The sequence below is a fragment of the Ambystoma mexicanum genome, chromosome 9 (assembly GCF_040938575.1).
Source record: "Ambystoma mexicanum isolate Mex_15411 chromosome 9, UKY_AmexF1_1, whole genome shotgun sequence".
Lineage (NCBI taxonomy): Eukaryota > Metazoa > Chordata > Amphibia > Caudata > Ambystomatidae > Ambystoma > Ambystoma mexicanum.
The window spans coordinates 831,335,963-831,354,098 of record NC_090931.1 but is presented as its reverse complement, the minus strand read 5'-3'; the positions used below and the strand labels follow the sequence as shown (position 1 = coordinate 831,354,098).

Genomic DNA, 18,136 nt, shown 5'->3' with positions numbered 1-18,136 from the left:
GTTTACTCTTCATGTTACAACAATTAGACAAGAAGACAGTGGCCCATTAGATGTAACCAGTTGCCACATCCTATGGCTGTGGCCCATTTGCACTTATTAGTGAATAACCAGATCCCATGGCCAGTGGAAATATACTTCAGCCTTGGCCACTGCCCACGTTGCACCAATAGAACTAAAAGAGCAATTTGTTCCCCTCCCTTAATATCCATGGTTACCCCAGCAAATTCCTTCAAAACATAAATCAGTAACCTCGACATCCACGCGATAATGCAGAGTTTGGCAATTATTCTGGTAATGCAACATTTGATGGTTACCATGGTAATGTAATTACTGCAGTAATGGGAAAATATTGCACTCTTTAAAAGTTTTCCCCATACCCATATTCTTTCTCAGTACATCTTGCAATGTTCCTGTGAGTATCCTGCAGAATTTCGGCTGTAAAATGAAAACAGTCGGCCTCAAAATGTGCACTCCAGCCCACTCCAAACTCTCCAACTATTCCTGTGTTCCGCCTCCCGACCTCTACCATAAAGTGAAACTCCTCTTACCCTCATGCATATATCGTTTTGATCCATTTTCTGCTTCCCATGGGATTACCAGGGAGCTTGCTCACATCGAACAAAAAAAAGGAGGCATTCAATTTCTGAAAAGCCTAAGTGCAGCAATGCACCATGGGCGATATATAAAAGCACTCCCGTTCTAAATCATTTGTTTTTTTTAAACTCCTGGACGGAAACCAAAAAAGACATATTTTAGTTTTTCTGCTTTATTCGCGCTGTGGATGTTCAATGGAATGGAAACTTTTTTTCTCTATGGGAAAATGAATGGGAGTGGGCCGAAACAGCTTATTTTGTATTTCTTAACTTTTGAACTGTGTAAAGAATTTTCCACAAAATGTCCCATTTGGAGGAATGGGGGACAGCCTTTGTGAATTTTCAGCTAAATCCATCCAGCATGTCAAAGGTTATTAGCATATATAAGCATATATATTTGCATGATTAGAAGATATACAATATACATAAATATGTCTGAAATAACAAAATACTTCAAGAAAGATATTGGGAGCCGCACGTACAAAATGTATGTTAACCTTTTACACCTTATTCATGTTACAACTAAATGTAGTTCGATAAGACCTACTGACTACCTGGGTGGTGCTACACACCCAGACGGCCAGGTCCCATGTACCCTGTGTTATATGGGGGACTGCTATGGGCCTCCAGCAGGCCCCAGGGGTGCTAAATCTCATCAGCAACTTAGAGGGTTGCTGTGGAACACCCGTTCTTCAGTGAGGGAAGGGCGGCCCATACCCGTGACCATGTAGAACCTTGCCACCTTTCTGGCTTGAGAGTCCCACGGCATCATGACCAGAAGGCCCATGCTCACACGGTGTGGGCTTGCAGGCCGAAATGAGAGACGGACCAGTAATTTGTCTTTGGGAGTTTGCAGCCGTTCTGGTGTCCATGCCTGCAGGGGCTCCTTTTATTAGCTTGGGCCATGACACAGTCATAGCCCATGTTATTGGGAGGGACACATTACCTCAAAGGGGCAACACACTTGGGAGGATCACACACCACACTCGTCCTTTTTCATAACAAACAAGCAAATGTTACTAAAACATGAATGATTCCCTGCCCTGTTACAGAACAACATTACTTGAGCTGCTTCAGAATTGTAGGATCAACAACAAATGGGATATGCCACTGCTACACACATTGGGCTCACATAGCTATAGACATACAAGACATACCTACACACTCTAACCATAACCAGTGGGTGACAGTCGCGGTTGGCGACCCGCCAGTGGAATATTGGCAGTTCCAACACATGTTACAAAACCCTTTATTAACCTGAAGTCCAGTAGAACTTCCACCGCTGAAGGACATCACTGCTAGCTGCTGGCACCATTTAGAACATGCCTACAAACCTATGGGAACACAGTTTCACATCCATTTAACTTGGACCACTTTAAGCACATAATTTACATGCAGGCCCCCAGCATTTAAACACATGGTTACTGCGCCTTCTCCAAGCACTTGCAGGACTACAGATGAACCAGTTCACTTCACTTCAGTGTCCGTTCAGGACAGTCATTACCATGGGTCCAGGTCCGTTGAGGTTACAGTTCAAATGCTGGTAAACCTGTACCTGGGGGCGTCAGGGGCCACATTGGCTTAGCCCCTTGATGCTGGGGCAGGCAGCGAGACACAGGTAGCAGGGCATCCAAGCTGCGCCACAAGTAGGGGAAACAGTCAGAATGGGGTTAAGGCCAGGAGAGGTAGGGTGGCCAACTGTCCCGTATTTTGCAGTATTGTCCCGTAATGTGGGACTCTGTCCCGCAGTTTTCAAAGTGGCTCTGCGGGACACGTGTTGGCCCGACTTGCTCTGTTCGAGCACAATTAGGCATGCTGAAGGCTGGGGCCGGCCGCTGAAGGGCGCTGTCTCACAGATTAGCTGCCACTTGCCAGCCACTGTTGTTCCGATTTGCGGGAAATGTATGTATATGACCCCCTCCCTGCTCCTATAATAGGTATATGACCCCCCCTCCCTGCCACTACAATAGGTGCATCTGCACAGCAGGTCTGTCATGTCAGCAGCTGCGGGTGCAATGCATTGATTCTGCCCGGTATTCTGCGGTAATGCACGGAAAGGGGCGGGCCAGATGTGAATGACGCTGTGACGTCGTCACCGCCTTGTGTCCCGCAAAAGGATCTAAAAAAGTTCACATATATAAATAAATATAAATAAATATATAAATATAAATAAATATAAAATCACATGTAATGTAATTTTATATTTAATCTAGAGTAAAGAAGGTGTGGCATATTAACGTATACCTAAAACATTTAGAAGATCAGCTGTAGGTTTTTCATCAGACTTGATTTTTATGGAAATTACTTAATGATTAGAAAACGTTGACCATTAGTACTACCGATGTTTATTGAATGTTTAAGTCTTATTAATAATGGGGACATTCTTAAAGATGAAACGTCACTGATTTTCCTCTGAATTTCAGGAAAATCTGTAACTCCCCAAAGTACAGGATGGGACAGCATTTCATTGACAGTTTCAGCAATAAGCCTGGGACTTCTGAAATATTCGATGTCTGCTTTATTCAAACAGACAGTTGCTCTACAAGGCTGTGAAATTGCATTGCCTCTTTGCTGGCAGTGTCAGGCATTCTGTTATGGATGGTAACCATGGCACCCAGGAAGCCGGAAGTGCGTGTACCCATCAAAAGTATCATAGAGTTAGCTTCCTTCTGTAAATCTTTGTGGTGGACGTGGCCCGCTGAAGCAGACAGCTGGGTGGTTCCCTCGCCAACAGGGCTGTCGGAAAAACGGAAGTGCGCTCCATGAGTCCTTTAGTTTGTATAGTACAACCCGTCAGCAGCAGAAGCCGGCGTTCTGCGAGGCGAAGGCTGCGCCTTCCCTTACCAATATGACGGTTGTTCGGCAGGACTCTCCGGGACAGTGCCCGCACCTTTATGCGATTGCGGGACTATTGCTGCTGTTCTGCTCCCAATGTGCTTTCCCTGGAGCTATGGCGCAACTTACCCCCAGGGACTGGGAGGACTATAGAGTGGCGGCTTCTGCCAGAGACAGGCGGTGAGAGAGGAGGCTTCGGCGAAAGGGGGTGGCGTGTAATGTTTATTTAATTTTATTGGGGTGACATCGTGTTTGGTGGAGGGAGAACTATTGGAAACAAGAGATGGACATGTACTGTTGCTAGGCGTCAAGCCTTGACGTTCCAGCCTGCACGGACCCCACGCCCCCTTTTAATAACTCTTTTCTTGGTTGTATTTTTATATTTGTGCACAAAGCTGTTCGCCCAATTGTGGGTGTCTTGCATTTCCCGTATTCTCTTGTCCCCTGGTTTCTGCTGCTCGCACGTGTTAAGGGCTAGAGGAAAATGAGAAGGGCCACATTAAAATTATGCCTGGGGGCGGCACTTTATATAGATAGCTAGGTTTACCCTGCACTCGCTCCTCCACAATGAAAAGGGTTTCATTTAATGTAGTTACAAGTTTCTGATTTTATGCACTGTAAACATTGCATGTGTCTATTTTGGGCATACAAGCAAACGCTACAAATGGGGCACTGCTGATTTCTGACCAACATATACTCCATTAAGTTAGAAGGGGAGGTGTTGATGTTTTCAGGCTGGAAGTACCCGAGTCCCGCGTGCTAATATAATATGATTCCATACGGAATGCGGCAGCGACATTTCTTTTCTGTGTATCCAGGCAAAAGAAGGCTGGTATAAGACAGAACTGTGCTCTAGCAAACATTGTCTTGCTAGAGCGCCGTTCAGTGCAGACCCATAATGAGAAGCATGCCCAGTGTGCATGTTCAGTGCAGACCCATAATGAGAAGCATGCCCCGTGTGCAGTGCGTGCCGCATAGGAATGCTAATTTGAATTACTATTACGGACATGCTTGATAAATTGGTGGTCGTTCTTATGTTCCCAAAAGGCACTTTGTTTTTATGTGAAGCAGCCAGCATCACATATTCGAGTCCCCTTCACATTATTCGACACCTTGCTCTGCCCCTTAGTCTTGCCCCCACATCATTGCCAATCTCACTCCCTATCTACTACCCCCTCCCCCGCATGCGAAGGGAGGGAATGGGAGGGAGACCCCCCTCCCCAAAGTAAACTGTGTCCATTTCCAGTACTGTATGTATCATCCGGACGATGGGAGACCAAGATCAATGAAATGGAAGTCATCACTGTGAGAGTGGACTAGTTGATGGCGTAGATTGTGCATGCGTGATAGAATTAGAGGTGTAAGAAGTGGCAATGCTCTGTTAATCTGGCATTTTGCAGGCAGAATACATGACCGGGCGGGTGGTAGAAGGATGAGGAGATCCAAGTAGGTCAGTGGGAAAATGAGGAGAATGCGTTGCCATGGACTCCCGCCCTAAAGTTTCAAGGCTAGAATGAACCTTTCTATTTCCAGTCTCCTGTTCAGCTGACGTAGCAACCTTGTTTAGCTGTTGTCCATCGATATTGTGTTCTTACATGTATAGATACTTTTTTTAATTTGGGGCTCAGAAACTGAGCCTACTTAGTATTCTGACTTGAAGTTGCTTGGCTGAGGAATTAGTGGGCGAGCATGTGGCATGTTGGTGAGAGTAGGCAGAGGTCACATCTCTGTCCGTTTTGGGAGACCAACCCTGAAACTTAGTCTGATTTCCTGGATTTTTTGGAATCCTACCAAAATAGAACATTTAAAAATGTCGAAGCCGACCATACTGAAAGTCGAGACCCCCATTTTCCCACACATAGATGTGAGGCGGTCGGTTAAGTAAATACAAAAGGTGTAGTGGTATTGGAGGGGCTGTCTTCCCCCCCACATATAAGGGGTAAAAAAAACAGTATCTTTGGCTTAAACATTTTTTTCGCAATATTCATAGATCCGATTTTAGGCATGTAAGCTAGTGCAGGCAGAGAGAATGTTGCTACCGTTATGGATTTTTTTTTGTTAGTTTGGTCTTCTGGGTGCTCTTCGAACCAGGGTATTTAAAAGGATCTGCGTTGAAATTAGAGTTAAAAGGTCTGACCACCAAAAGTCAGAATTTCTTTTTTTCTTTTTTTCTTTTTCCCCATTTGTTCGCATATATATGTGGGGGGAGACGCCCCCCACCTTATGCCTATACATTTTATATTTCCTTTACCCCCCCCACATTTATCTATGCATACAAATGGGAGCCGGACTTTTGGTGCTCGGACCCTTCAACCTCTGTCATTTTGGCCTAACCCATTTAAAAAGCCTGGTCTCGGCGAGGATAGGTTTGGTCTGGGCTTTACAGTTGCCATGCTGCAGTCATTTGAAGAATCAGGTTTTCTGGATGTTCTGAAGCCCAGGTGGCTTTCCTCCATGTGTAGATATTTGAGGTGAGAGTTCCGGAGCTTGGTTTGGGGAGTAGTGAAAGATCATCCTCTGATTTAAAACTTTGCACCATTGCTAAGGCAGTGTCATTCTCTTTGGCTTCTATTGGATACATTTTCTTGCCATGAATTCCTTTCTTCTGCCACGGTGGACGATGCATAGGGTTATGAGGTGTATTTTTTTGTTTCATCTGGAACCCATGGAGCATTAGGAGGGCCTGGGTGATGCGTGTGCCTTTGTACTCTAAAGAGTCTGGCTGTCACATTACAGATTCTTTGTAATTGGGGAGACCTAGGCAGAGGTTATTGGCATAATCTAATATGCTGAGTCCAAGTGATAAAGTATACAATTGAGTAATAATGCAAATTAGATCTAGTGGCAAGAAGACTCTTGTCTTGATTTCCCATTATATAGGATGGAGCAGAAGTCATGGATCTCCACCTTGGGCAACGAGGCTGTGATTAATGGCTCCTAGTCATCAGTTGTTGTTCCTGCCTAAAACAATCAAGTGCTTTTCATTTTAGTGCTTGGTCCACTGTGCCTTTTTAGTATAACAAAAACACAAACAGCCAGGAAAGTATAGATCGAAAATCCTTTTGGAGATGACTGCTCTAAATCGGTGCACAAATGAATATATATATATATATATATATATATATATATATATATATATATATATAATTAGTTTATTGTAACCCATTATTTCTTAAAAGCATGTATGTTTTTTTAGACAAACAGCAAGAATAGTGAATATAACATAGCAAGCCTTCATTCCGAACAGTAAAAATATCATAATAAACTATGAACAAATTGGGTAAGAATAATGAAAGTTATTCTAGTTTAAAGGCATGGAAAACCCATTTCTCCTGTACTCCACAGCCAGTCTAAATACAGCCTCGGCAAGAGCCATTGTACTCGTGTTGAATGAAAAATAGCTCCAAGAATTATGGCTTTCTCTCTACAAGCTCCTTTCTGCTGCTGTTTTATTTCCATTCCCCAGCCCTGTAGACTTGGATGTGGCTAGCACTATCTGCATGTACTACTGACCCTGTGGGTGTGTCCCTGGCTCTTGTCCTGACCTGTATATGTAATTGCTAACAAAAAATGGCAGCTATCAAGTTGGAATCTTTTCAGGTATGTTCTTACAAGTGAGCCAGTCACTTCTTCACTTCTGTATCAGAGTTAAGATATTTGTAACTTGAATTTTCCAACTTATGCGGTTACACAATTTCTTTCTGCTCCCATCTTTAGAGACTTCCTCTACATTGCATTTCTGTACATTCCCCTTTTGAACTAAGGAACAGGCTGTTGTAGCAGAACATGCCCATTGTACCCTTCTGCTCTGCTCAGGAAATTTTTTATGTTGCTTCTATTTCTGTGGCAGGTGAACATAGAATTCGGAACGGTTGGAGATCAGTCCCTTAACCTTTCCAACTTAGTTCCTACAGCATTTGAGAATTTAGCATTTCCGCTCGGCCCTTCAGGAAGCGGCTTTCTCTGCTAAGGTCTGTACCATTTGCTTTCATGATCGACTATGTGGAAATATGTAATATTTATTGTAGAGTTAGAATAGGACTGGGGATGGAATGAGAAGCATCGAATTGTGAGGGGGTTTGAATGTAGATGTAGTGTGTGTGTTCTGGCAGTGGCGGTTGGAGAGAGATATGAGAGAGGGAAGCATTGATGTCGTGGGTCATGTTACCGTTCTAAGATACCTTGATCTTATTCATTAAAGAAACATTTCCACAGTGACTCATGCCTTCAAATGGTGACGAGGATGGGAGACGGAACTGCGTCTTTGTAAAGATCCCAGTGTTCAGCGCCTGTTATAGACAAGGAAATTACTCTGCCACTTGGTACGATCATACTGGAAAGTGCGAGGCGAAACAAACGTATACTGCTATATTACTTAAGCAGTGTGCCTGCATTTGCAAATAATTATACATACACATGGCGGTTCATGAGCGTATTCCTCAGTGGCTTTGCAATGCTGTTACATTAAAGGAAAGGACCTTAAGATGTGAAATTGCATGCAGCCATCTTTGAAACAGGCTTAGCATGAGTCGCTTCAATGGGAAGCTACGTGGCAGCATGTAAGAAAATGCTCCTAAAGTGTATCGTAGTGTCACTCAGACTATGCGTCAAGCAGTTATAAATACTGTGAATGACCAGGCAAACACAACCAGTGTAAACCACGTTATACGTACAACTACTGGAGAAAAGAAAATGCAATAATTATTGAAATTGAACAGGATGCAAGGAATTGCCATTCATCCTCCCCAGCCATTTGTGGCTACAGTTGGTGAAGCTTCCATTCCATGGAGGGAATGGAAGGAGTATTGCAGGAATTATATCGACACTATTGACAATGTAAACTTCACAGCAATTAAAATGAGAAAAAGTGCTTTTGCACTCTTTACGTCTGGAAGGGAACAGAATATATTGGGAGTTACCTCCTCAAAGACGTGAAGAAGGCGATGGAGACAATGATGATGAGTATGATTTGGTGATAGAAACTCGACAATTTTCTTCCCGAAACCAATCTAGCAGTGAACCGGTATTATTTCTACACGAGGAAGCAGGAAGTGAGCGAAACTGTGGATGAGTATGTTAATGTGCTCAGAAATCTAGCCGCAAGCTGCAATTTCGGCAGAGGTTTAACACAGGATGAATTGATCCGAGACCAAATTATTATCCGTACAAATAGTACTGTGGTCCAAAAAAGGTTACGGATGTGTGGTGATCTGTCTTTAGGTGAAGCGATTGCAATTGCTAAGAATGTTGAAAACACAGTAACATGCAGCAAGGCTATCAAGGATCATGAGAATGACTTGGTAACTAAGTCAACTAAAGTGAATGTAGTGAAGGGGTAGGAGATATCTAAGGAAATCAATTCAGTGAGAAGTAAAGCGTGGAAAAACAAGGAATTCACTAAGTATCCAGCAGAAAAAGCCAGAGAAGAGAACACAAAAAGAATATGCATGGGAAAGTGTTTTAGATGTGGCAAAAAGGGACACTGTTCAAATTTGCAATCCTGGCACTAAACAAGAAGTGTTCGAATTGTGAAATGAAATGTTATTTCAGTGTTGTGTGCAAGCATCGAAGGATAAAATGTGTCAATGAGGATGAAGGACAGGGACAAAAAGTAGAAGTGGTTATGATGGTCAGAAGTAGTAACAAATGAGCACTCCAAAAACCATATTTCAGATTGTTGGGATAGTTTCAGAACTCAGTTGATTCATGTTCCCCTTATACTATTATAATGAAAGAAAGATGTCAGGAGTTATGCTCAAAAGGGTTTTAATCTGGTTCTGAAAAAGTCTTGATAACAAGAATCCTGGAGCCTTTGAAGGTTCAGTGATTCAGATATGGGGATACTGACTTGCGCTAATTGAATTCAAGGGCAAGTTAGCAGAGGTTAAAATATGTGGCCTCAAATGGTGTGAATGTTTTAGGATGGGAAGATCAGGCTAAACATCAGATTAAATTAAATGCTGGTGGGCAGGAACCAATTTCCATAGTGATGGGCAACAATGGATGTGTTGAGTCCAAATATGTCGGGGGTAAGGAAAAGGAACTGTTCCCTAATGTGTTTAGAGAGAGTATTGGAAAACTTCAAGGGTACAAACATAAGATGTGAAGCATGATATTCAACCCATGTCGCATGCTGTTAGACATATACCTATAGCTTTAAGAGATGACGTTAAAGCAGAACTTAACAGGTTGGAAGATGGAGTGATTGAAGAAGTTGATGCGTCTGAATGGGTATTTCCGATTGTGGTTGCCAGGAAACCTAACAGTAAAGTGAGGATATGCATTGATTTAAGAGAATTGAACAAAGCCATCATTGTAAAAAAGTATCCTTTGCCAGTTATCTCTGAAATGAGAATTTAATTGCTGAAGCAGACATGTTTTCCTCTATTGACCTGTCTGCTGCTTATCACCAAATACAGCTACATCATAATTCAAATAAATATACCACCTTTATTACTCCATTTGGCATGTATAGGTATGTTAGAATACCATTGGGTTGGCTTCGGCTGCTGCAGTATTCCAAAGAGTAATGTTCCATTTGCTAGAAGGCATGCCTGGTGTGTATGTTTTCCAAGATGATATTTTAGTGTGTGGGTTAGGCAAGGAAGAACATAATCAGATGCTGTGTAGAGTATTAAAATTGGAGGAAAAAGGATTGACTGTAAAATATACCAAGTGCACATTCGGTAGTGATGCAGCAGATTACTTGGGACACACACTTTCCAATGGTGGATATAGACCCACATTTAAGGATTTGGAAGCCATTGAAAAAGCATGTCATCCCTGCAACGAGGATGATTTATGTTATTTTTTAAGGTTGGGAGAGTGAACATTTTGCTGAGAACTCAACCATTGAGAGAAATGATGACAAAAAATATTAAATTTATTTGGAAGAGTGAACATTAGAGATGTGTGTACACTATATAAAGAAATGCATCCTTAAAGCACCCCTATTGGGTGGTTTTGTGCCAGGAAGAAAATCTATTATCACAGTTGATGCCAGTGATAAAGGCTTGTGGACTGTTTTATCTCAAGGTGAAGAAGAAAGGGAAAGAGTTATGTTTGCTTCAAGAGCTATAAATGACACAGAAGCACAGTACTCCTTGATTGAAAGAGAATTACTAGCATATTGTTAGGGTGTCAAGTGTAACATTTTAGACGGTATGTGTGGGGGGAAGCAATCGCCTTTTTAATTCCGGTTCCGGAAGGTCCATGGACGGAATTGGCTATTGATGTTTTGGGTCCTTATGATGGGCTAGGGCAAGGAAATTGTTTTTTGTTGGTATTAGTGGACAGATCTATCAAATGGCCAGTAGTTGCTGCTATGGATTGTGTTACAAGGAAAAAGGTAATTGAATTTTTAGGAAAGATATTTAGGAAAGGAGTACCAAGTGCAATTATGAGTGATAATGGTTCACATTCTCAGAGTAAGCAGATCCGTGATTATATTGATAAAATGGGTTTTCAATGGAGGGCTTTCAATGGAAGTACTCATCTGTATATCGAGTAATGGAATGGTGGAAAGACTTAATAGAGGGACTGTGTACAATTAGCGCTGGCAAATGGATTGGACTGGAATGAAAATTTTAGTGATTTGTTGTGGAGTATGAGAATAACGCCAGACATTACTACGGGAGTTTCTCCTTTTAGGTTTGAGGGGCAGAGAACCTAATAGTAAATTGTGCCCGTTTTGGTTGGTTGTTGTAAGGGGTTGTAGGATTTTGTTGCCAACAAAATGTTAAGTCAGCGGAAATGCAAAGAATATCATAAGAAGATTAAAGGAAATGGAGTTGTTTGGAATTTCAAAACGGTGTTTAAATTGTTATGAGAAAAAGTGAAGGATGATAAGAATGTTGTGGTGAGAGAATGGGATCACTGATACTGGTGATATCAATTTAGGGTACAATGTAGCAGTGCTCATGGGAACGAGAATGTTAATTGACAAGGAAGCAGTGGTAACAGGAATTAGGATATTAATGGAAATGTGGATGAAAATCAGGATGCTTGTGGGAATGCAAGATTTGATAATTTCACTCATACTGGAGTTAAAAGTTCAAGGGTGCGTAGGTTACCTGGAATATTTCGGGAATTCATGATGCATAAGTGAGCGCTTATAATGCCAATTTTCTTCTACAGGCACATGGCGTGGGTGTGCTTTTTTTATGTGGACTCTGTTTTTGGGACTATCAACAGCGCTGTCTGGAATATTGCATATTATGCATGTGGACTGTTCTTTTACTATTAAAATGTTAAATCGATTTAAAGATAAGGTTATTTTTATATATATTGTTGTTTCCCCTTTTTTGTTTCATGTCTAAGGGCGGAGGATGTGCAGTATTAATTGTAGAGTTAGATGTGGATGGAATGAAAAGCATAGAATGTGAATCATAGAATTGACGGAGTGTTGGAATGTCGATGTAGTGTGTGTGTGTGTGTGTGTGTGTGTGTGTGTGTGTTCTGGCGGTGGCGTTTGGAGAGGGATAAAAAAGAGGGACGCAATGATGTTGTGGGGACTGTTACCATTATAAGATGCCTTGATCTTCTTCATTAAAGAAACGTTTCCAGTGACAAGTGTTGTGCCTTACTTCAAAATGCACATTGTAATTACAGAACTTTGCTAATTCATGTGGGCCATGTACATTCTAATGCGTTGTTCTGATGGCAGTGTGTATACACCATATGATAGTGTATGCCTTATGCACATTTTGCAGTCTGTTACAGCTGTCTTAAATCCATTGATTTGAGTCGATGACATCATTATGGATGAGGTCCTAATCCTAAAGGCAGGCAACCTATCATCCACCTCTAGACAGGTGTAAGGTACCAGGAAGTGTGCATGTGGCAAAAAAACAATCGTTTCGTTAAGTGTAAAAACATTTGTGCTGTAACACCTAGAAACGCCTACTCGCACAATGGGGGCTATATTTTGCATGCAAGCTGCCTATATTGCTGGTAATACTAAAGCATGAGCATTTTAAAGAATTGTTTCATAAGTAGTGGCTTCATGTGCAATTATGTATGTAGAGTGCGTACATAAGTGCCTGAAGTATACCTGTAGGTGCTAAAAAACATAAATGAATAGATGCAGTTAATAACAAGCCTTCAGATTAATTCAGACCACACTGGCCATGTCATCCATATATAAAGGCAGATTTTTGGGAAACCCATTTCTAATCAGCATCCAGCACAAAGTGGCCCTGGATTGTCTGGCCCAACTAACAATGGATTGCGTGATCTGAGGCTTATGAGCACATGTGTAGATTGTCCAAAGTTTAAACTGGTGGTCTCTAAGGTACACCAATATGAGTCCCTTTTTTTTCGGCTGCCGTGATGTCGGAGACAGAACCTCTAGTGTTTAAGTGTGACCTGTGCTTACGCTTGGGCTTTGAGGTAATATGTGGTACAATTTCAGTTAATTGTAAGCAGATTGCATTGCAGTTAGATTCAGCACTATTTCAGGTTCTCTGAACTCTGTATTAGCTGCCAATCTTCTCTTGAGATGTGCCAAAAAACAGTGCTGATGCCAACAGAATTTGAGTTCCAGATTTTTGCCATCTTATGGGAGAGCTGTGTCCTCCTTTTCTGCATTCGATGGGGAGCCTTAGTGGGTCACCTCATGTACTCCTGAAAACAGGAAAAACTGTTGTCTCCAGCAAACCCATCCCCTCCAGATACTGAAGAGTTGGAGTGGAAGCAGGACTCCTCCTGCATTCGGCTTGAATCCGGCTTTGCGAGCTGGGCATCTGTTTTCCCATTTTTCTGTAACTGTGCGACTGGAGCCATCGGGACATATTCTTTGTTTTTGTTCTGTGGGCAACTTGTCCCCAGGCACGTTCCAATGTTGAGCCTCAGGCTTTGCTAGGAGGTCCATAAAGTCACACTAGAGGGAAACGTCTCTGGATTCCACACAAGCCTCTGTGCTGAGAGTCGTTCTTGCTAACACGCAACTGTTGTGTGCGACCCTGACCCCCACGTTCCTTGCCAGAATGATCTATTTCGAATACAACACACATCTGGCAGTGGCTTTGACTGTAGATATGCTCCTAATCAAGGAAAAGATCAACATTGGTGCTGGATGCGGTGGTCTCTCACGATTCAGTGTTTAGCACAGTACAGGAGAGAAATTCCAAGTATGGCACGTATCACAAAAAGTCAAGTGGTCGGCCAAAATCTCCAATAAATGCATTGAATGCCTTGGGCCCTTTTTGAGTGCTTTAATTACAAACACGGTGACAGTGCAGTGAACGCTGAATTCATGCCTGCCAGCTGGGAAGTGTAGGTCCAGGGCTGACTGCTCAGTTGCTTTGTCCTCGGAGGCTAAATCTGCTTAACCGCTTTGGAGTGTGTGTTAAGATAAGACTCCTCACTGCGGCACACTATTATGCAAATGTTCTGCAAACATGCCAAATACAGGTTCGGTTTTGGAAATTGTAGAAGCCTTAAATTGAGGCTTGCCCACGGTAGGGATTTTAACTGTGATTGCATAGGTGGATTGAAATTAAACCCACAACATTTAATTTGTGCGCTTGCAGTGATAAGGGTTGGTACCCCAACTTCAATGTGACGGCATGAGGCATTCAAATGCACAAGGTAGGAGCCATTTTATAAGCTGTGTACCTGACGGTGGAATGTTGCAATAGGTATAACATGGAGTGTGCATTCAGTGCTATTATCACAGGTATCCACTTGCATCGCTTGTCTGAACGCTGAAGAGAGGGTCCCAAGAATGCCCCTCCTCCCCTCCAGATTCATGATGGGACGAAGAGCCAGAAACGCTCGCAGCCACCCATCTTATTTTAGACAAACCCCGGGTGCACCAATGATTGACAAATACACAGAAAGGTATCCTCTCAGCCAGCCGAACAGACCGAATTAAGTATATCTCTTCTCGGGTATAGGGGAAGAAACTGCGATCGTCAGTGAAAATACCGTGATGGGCAGTCTCGATTAAGCACCAACAAGCCACGATTGTAACGTCACTAGTGACACCACGACGTAGCAAGCGTCAGACATGAAGCACATATGCAGTCCTGCACTGCATTACCTAAACACACATTTGCATACATGAAGAACATGCTTATATACATGCTGTCAAAGCTTTATTATTTTTATCATTCGCCAAATGCACTGAACCGCAAGGCAACAAGAGCTCTTGAGCGCAAGCTCATCAATGCTGATGTTTAAAGCCAATAGGCCTATGGAACTATGAGAGTATATTTGGAACCTGGTCGAACCACGTATGACTAACCTATAGGAAACTTAGTGTAACACAGACAATGTAGAAAACATGAACTTTAAGGAAAACTACAGAAGGATTCCGGCCTCAGAGCCTGAGACGAGAAGAGCTGATTCAGGCTGCAAGCCGAGCTCACAGCCATGGTTGGAGATGCATGGCCGCGTTCCAATCTCCAGATGACAAGGGGACCAGCTGCAGAGAAAGGGAATACATCCTCGTTAATACAAGCTCAAGAGCTAGATTTCGTGGTCTCTAAACAATTGATGCAGCCGAGCCAGACCATGGACATTCAACCGTGTAGGGAAAACGGAGCCGATCCCAGCAAAGTCAGACGAAAGAAGCAACAAAAGTTGCAATGTCAGAGCTTAATCTCCTAGACAAAGGTGGTATATTACAAGTTACACTGGATTAGCTGCCAATCTTCATTTGAGATGTGCCAAAAAACAGACACATCGTTCACATCACCTTGAAGAGGTGCACCGAGGGATGAGAACCGAATAGAGTCCCAGCCCTGAGGAGATCAGCCTTAACCAATCACATCTTAGAAACTCTGGGGTGGAAGTCAAAGCCAATTTGTTTCTTGGGGACGGGACGGGCCAGCCACCTAAGGGCCAGTAGAAAAACCTCTGTAGCAGACTTCCATAGGTAATAGTACTCTCAAAACCCAATCCTCTGTGGTCATATGTTTTTCGGGGGAAGGCTCAGTTGATGAGGTAACATGTGTTAAAAACATTTTTTTTAAATGAACTGCACACCATGGAGAGCTGAGAAGTACTGGAGAATCTTAATTGTCTTGTATGATCCCTGTTGGTTTTTGCAATAAACCGCAGTTCTAACTGGACGTTGGCTGAGTCCTCCGTTTATTCTGGGGAAGGGAGTTGGGCCCTTCTGGGTCAGGTGGACCCCTAACCATCCTCTGGTATAACTTGGGAAAACTACCCCAACAATGCTATTCGAGTAGAACCCTTGCATTCACTTAATGAGTTCAGTGTTAATTCAGGAAATGAAGGTGAAACGCATGCATGTGATTATAGCATGACATAGTCTTCCCTAACCGAAGGGTTATTAATCAAGTGCACATTTGCCCAGCAATGTAGTCCTATAGAAGGTGCGGTTTTAAGGGGTATATTTAAAACACCATGCAAAATCCAATCCAAGTGGACACTTCAGGTACCCAGGCAGATGATGCCACAAAACGTTACTTGGGGACAATGAGCAAAATAAATGTAGAACCTGACATTGCCTGGTGTATTACAACAGTGGATAAGTTAAGGGCATCTGTCTGTTCTGGCCCTGACATCTCATTCCAATCTAACTTCTCTGCTCATGGTGTCCAGAAAGCCTGTTGCAACAGAAATACTTTTGTCACTTCAAATATTAGACTGGTCCAGCATGACCGATCACACTACATCTGTAATGACATCCCTTTGCGCATAGAAGCCATGCTCTAGTGCTTGTTCATTAGAATCTGATGCACGTAATCCTTAGAATCTGATGGATGTAATCCCTGTTGCACTGTCTGCAGGATTTGCATTATTGAAGTTTGTTTTACCTGTCATGGACGCATGCCCCTCCTCGTTGGGTATTAAAGGGTCAGAGGTGGTGCTGGTAGCTGACCGCATTACACTCACTTCGTGTGTGCTTCATAATGGCAGCTGTCTGCATGATAGTCGTTCAATGTTCCTTTTATAAAAGTATCTAGGGTTTGTATCGCCTCATTCAGGTGAGATTGTGAAGGCATTATTTGACGCATTTTACCTATGGCTTGAGTCAGTGATGTGTTGTGGGCGTTCAAAGCACGATACGGGTCAACTGGTTCCTGCTTTCCATTTGTTAATTTGAATAGCCTACCACACAGGTCGCTCTGGCGCATAGGTAATCTGCTTGGTGTCATTGCGTTCCTTTTCTTCTCTATTTGATGCACTCTAAAACTCACCCTCTTCCATTTAGGGTTAGCATTACTGCATGTAGTCTGGAACTTTGTGCATTTTAAGACAATACATTAAATGTGGAAACATACATGCCATGTCAAACATGTGAACACCTTTTTGATTTGCCATATTTACTGACTGCGTGGAGACCAGTGGGACAGTTTCCCGCCATGCTTATTTAGTCTTATTTAAAAAGAATTCTCTGTCAAATAAAACTGAATCTGCAACACACATGTACTGTGTACTATCTGGCTTTGGCGGGAACTTGTACTGCTTTTTTAAACGTTTAATCCACTGCTTGGTATTGCTTTAATGAAATATGGAATGGCACTGCAGTATTCTCGAAAGTGTATTTCGGCCACAGTATGGGCGCATGCTAGGCAAACGTTATCTTGCATAAGCCACATGGAACCCATATCCTGGAGATCTTCAACATCATCAAAAGGATCAAAGGAAGCATTCTGCACAAATGTCTGGAGCCTAGTTCTTAACTGTTCTCTGTATGTTCTAGACATAGGGTTACTGGGTGCAAACAGTCTGGATTCATCAATCACACTTGCAGCTTCTTGGCTGGTCCATTGAATGGTGACGATGGTTTCCAGACATGACCCATGGCTAGAGGAAACCTCTGTATCAAGGCTGGAGTTCCTGATTCCTGAAGCTCTTTCTCTAAAGTGTGTGAAGAACTTAAAGGCTGTAGAACAACAACGTTGCTTACAAGTGTCCCGAAGTCAGTGAGATGAAAAATATAGTGAGACTCAACCACGACAGAACAACATTATGCAAACTCGATTCAGAAAGTCTGTCCAATAAAATTTCTTCATAGCTTTAGAAACCAAGGAGGCTTTCTGATTCCAAATGGGCAGAGCCTCTGCACTTTCTTGGATTGAGGTGTTGTAAGTCAAGTGTCGCATATTCTGCTTCATCTTGGATGCCATTCATCATCATCGTCTGTCAAATCTCAGTCTCTTCTTCTTCAGGCTCCTCATCTGGAAGAGCATGATTGCATGGAAACATTGCAGTAACCATTTGGAGCAGGTTTCAATTGATCCACAGAAACTTGTCTGGTGCCTCTTTTGGGTGGTATCGCTGGCAGGGCAGTGGTTCTGGAACCCTTCGGTCTTATTGCTCGCACTGCCGGTTTGTAGGAAGGGCCTGGATCTTCTCTAGGACCCAATCTCCTTCCTTGAGGGTGGCATCAGGAGTGGCCTTGACAGCATCCACCTGGAGGGAGTCCGTCAGCAGCGTTGTTGCCATCAGTTGTTCTTGTCTGACTGATGACTGGACTGGCGAAGGTGTGTAGCTCAGGCGTGGAATTAACATGTTTCTCCCTTACAAGAGTTCAAATGGCATCTTAACCCTGCATAAAGACTGTCGTCTTCTTACTAGCGGCACATGGGCCACCCCGTTACCCCCCTTCATTGAAAGGATGCATTTCGTCCTGCATGAGTGATTTGCCCTTTCTGTTACACCATTGGTCCCTAGACTAAATGGATTAGAAAACTGCAGCTCTGATCCCAAAGCATCTAAGGCCTTTCACA

General features: G+C 42.9%; 1 protein-coding gene across 1 annotated transcript in view; it reads left to right on the top strand.

Moving 5' to 3' along the window:
• The first annotated feature begins 3,236 nt into the window (after positions 1-3,236).
• POFUT2 (protein O-fucosyltransferase 2) overlaps positions 3,237-18,136 on the top strand; it is a 152,349-nt gene continuing 137,449 nt past the window's right edge. Inside the window, exon 1 of the mRNA XM_069615864.1 lies at positions 3,237-3,608. Within this exon, the coding sequence (XP_069471965.1) occupies positions 3,442-3,608 (167 nt within the window). The 5' untranslated portion in view covers positions 3,237-3,441. The remainder of the gene's footprint in view (positions 3,609-18,136) is intronic.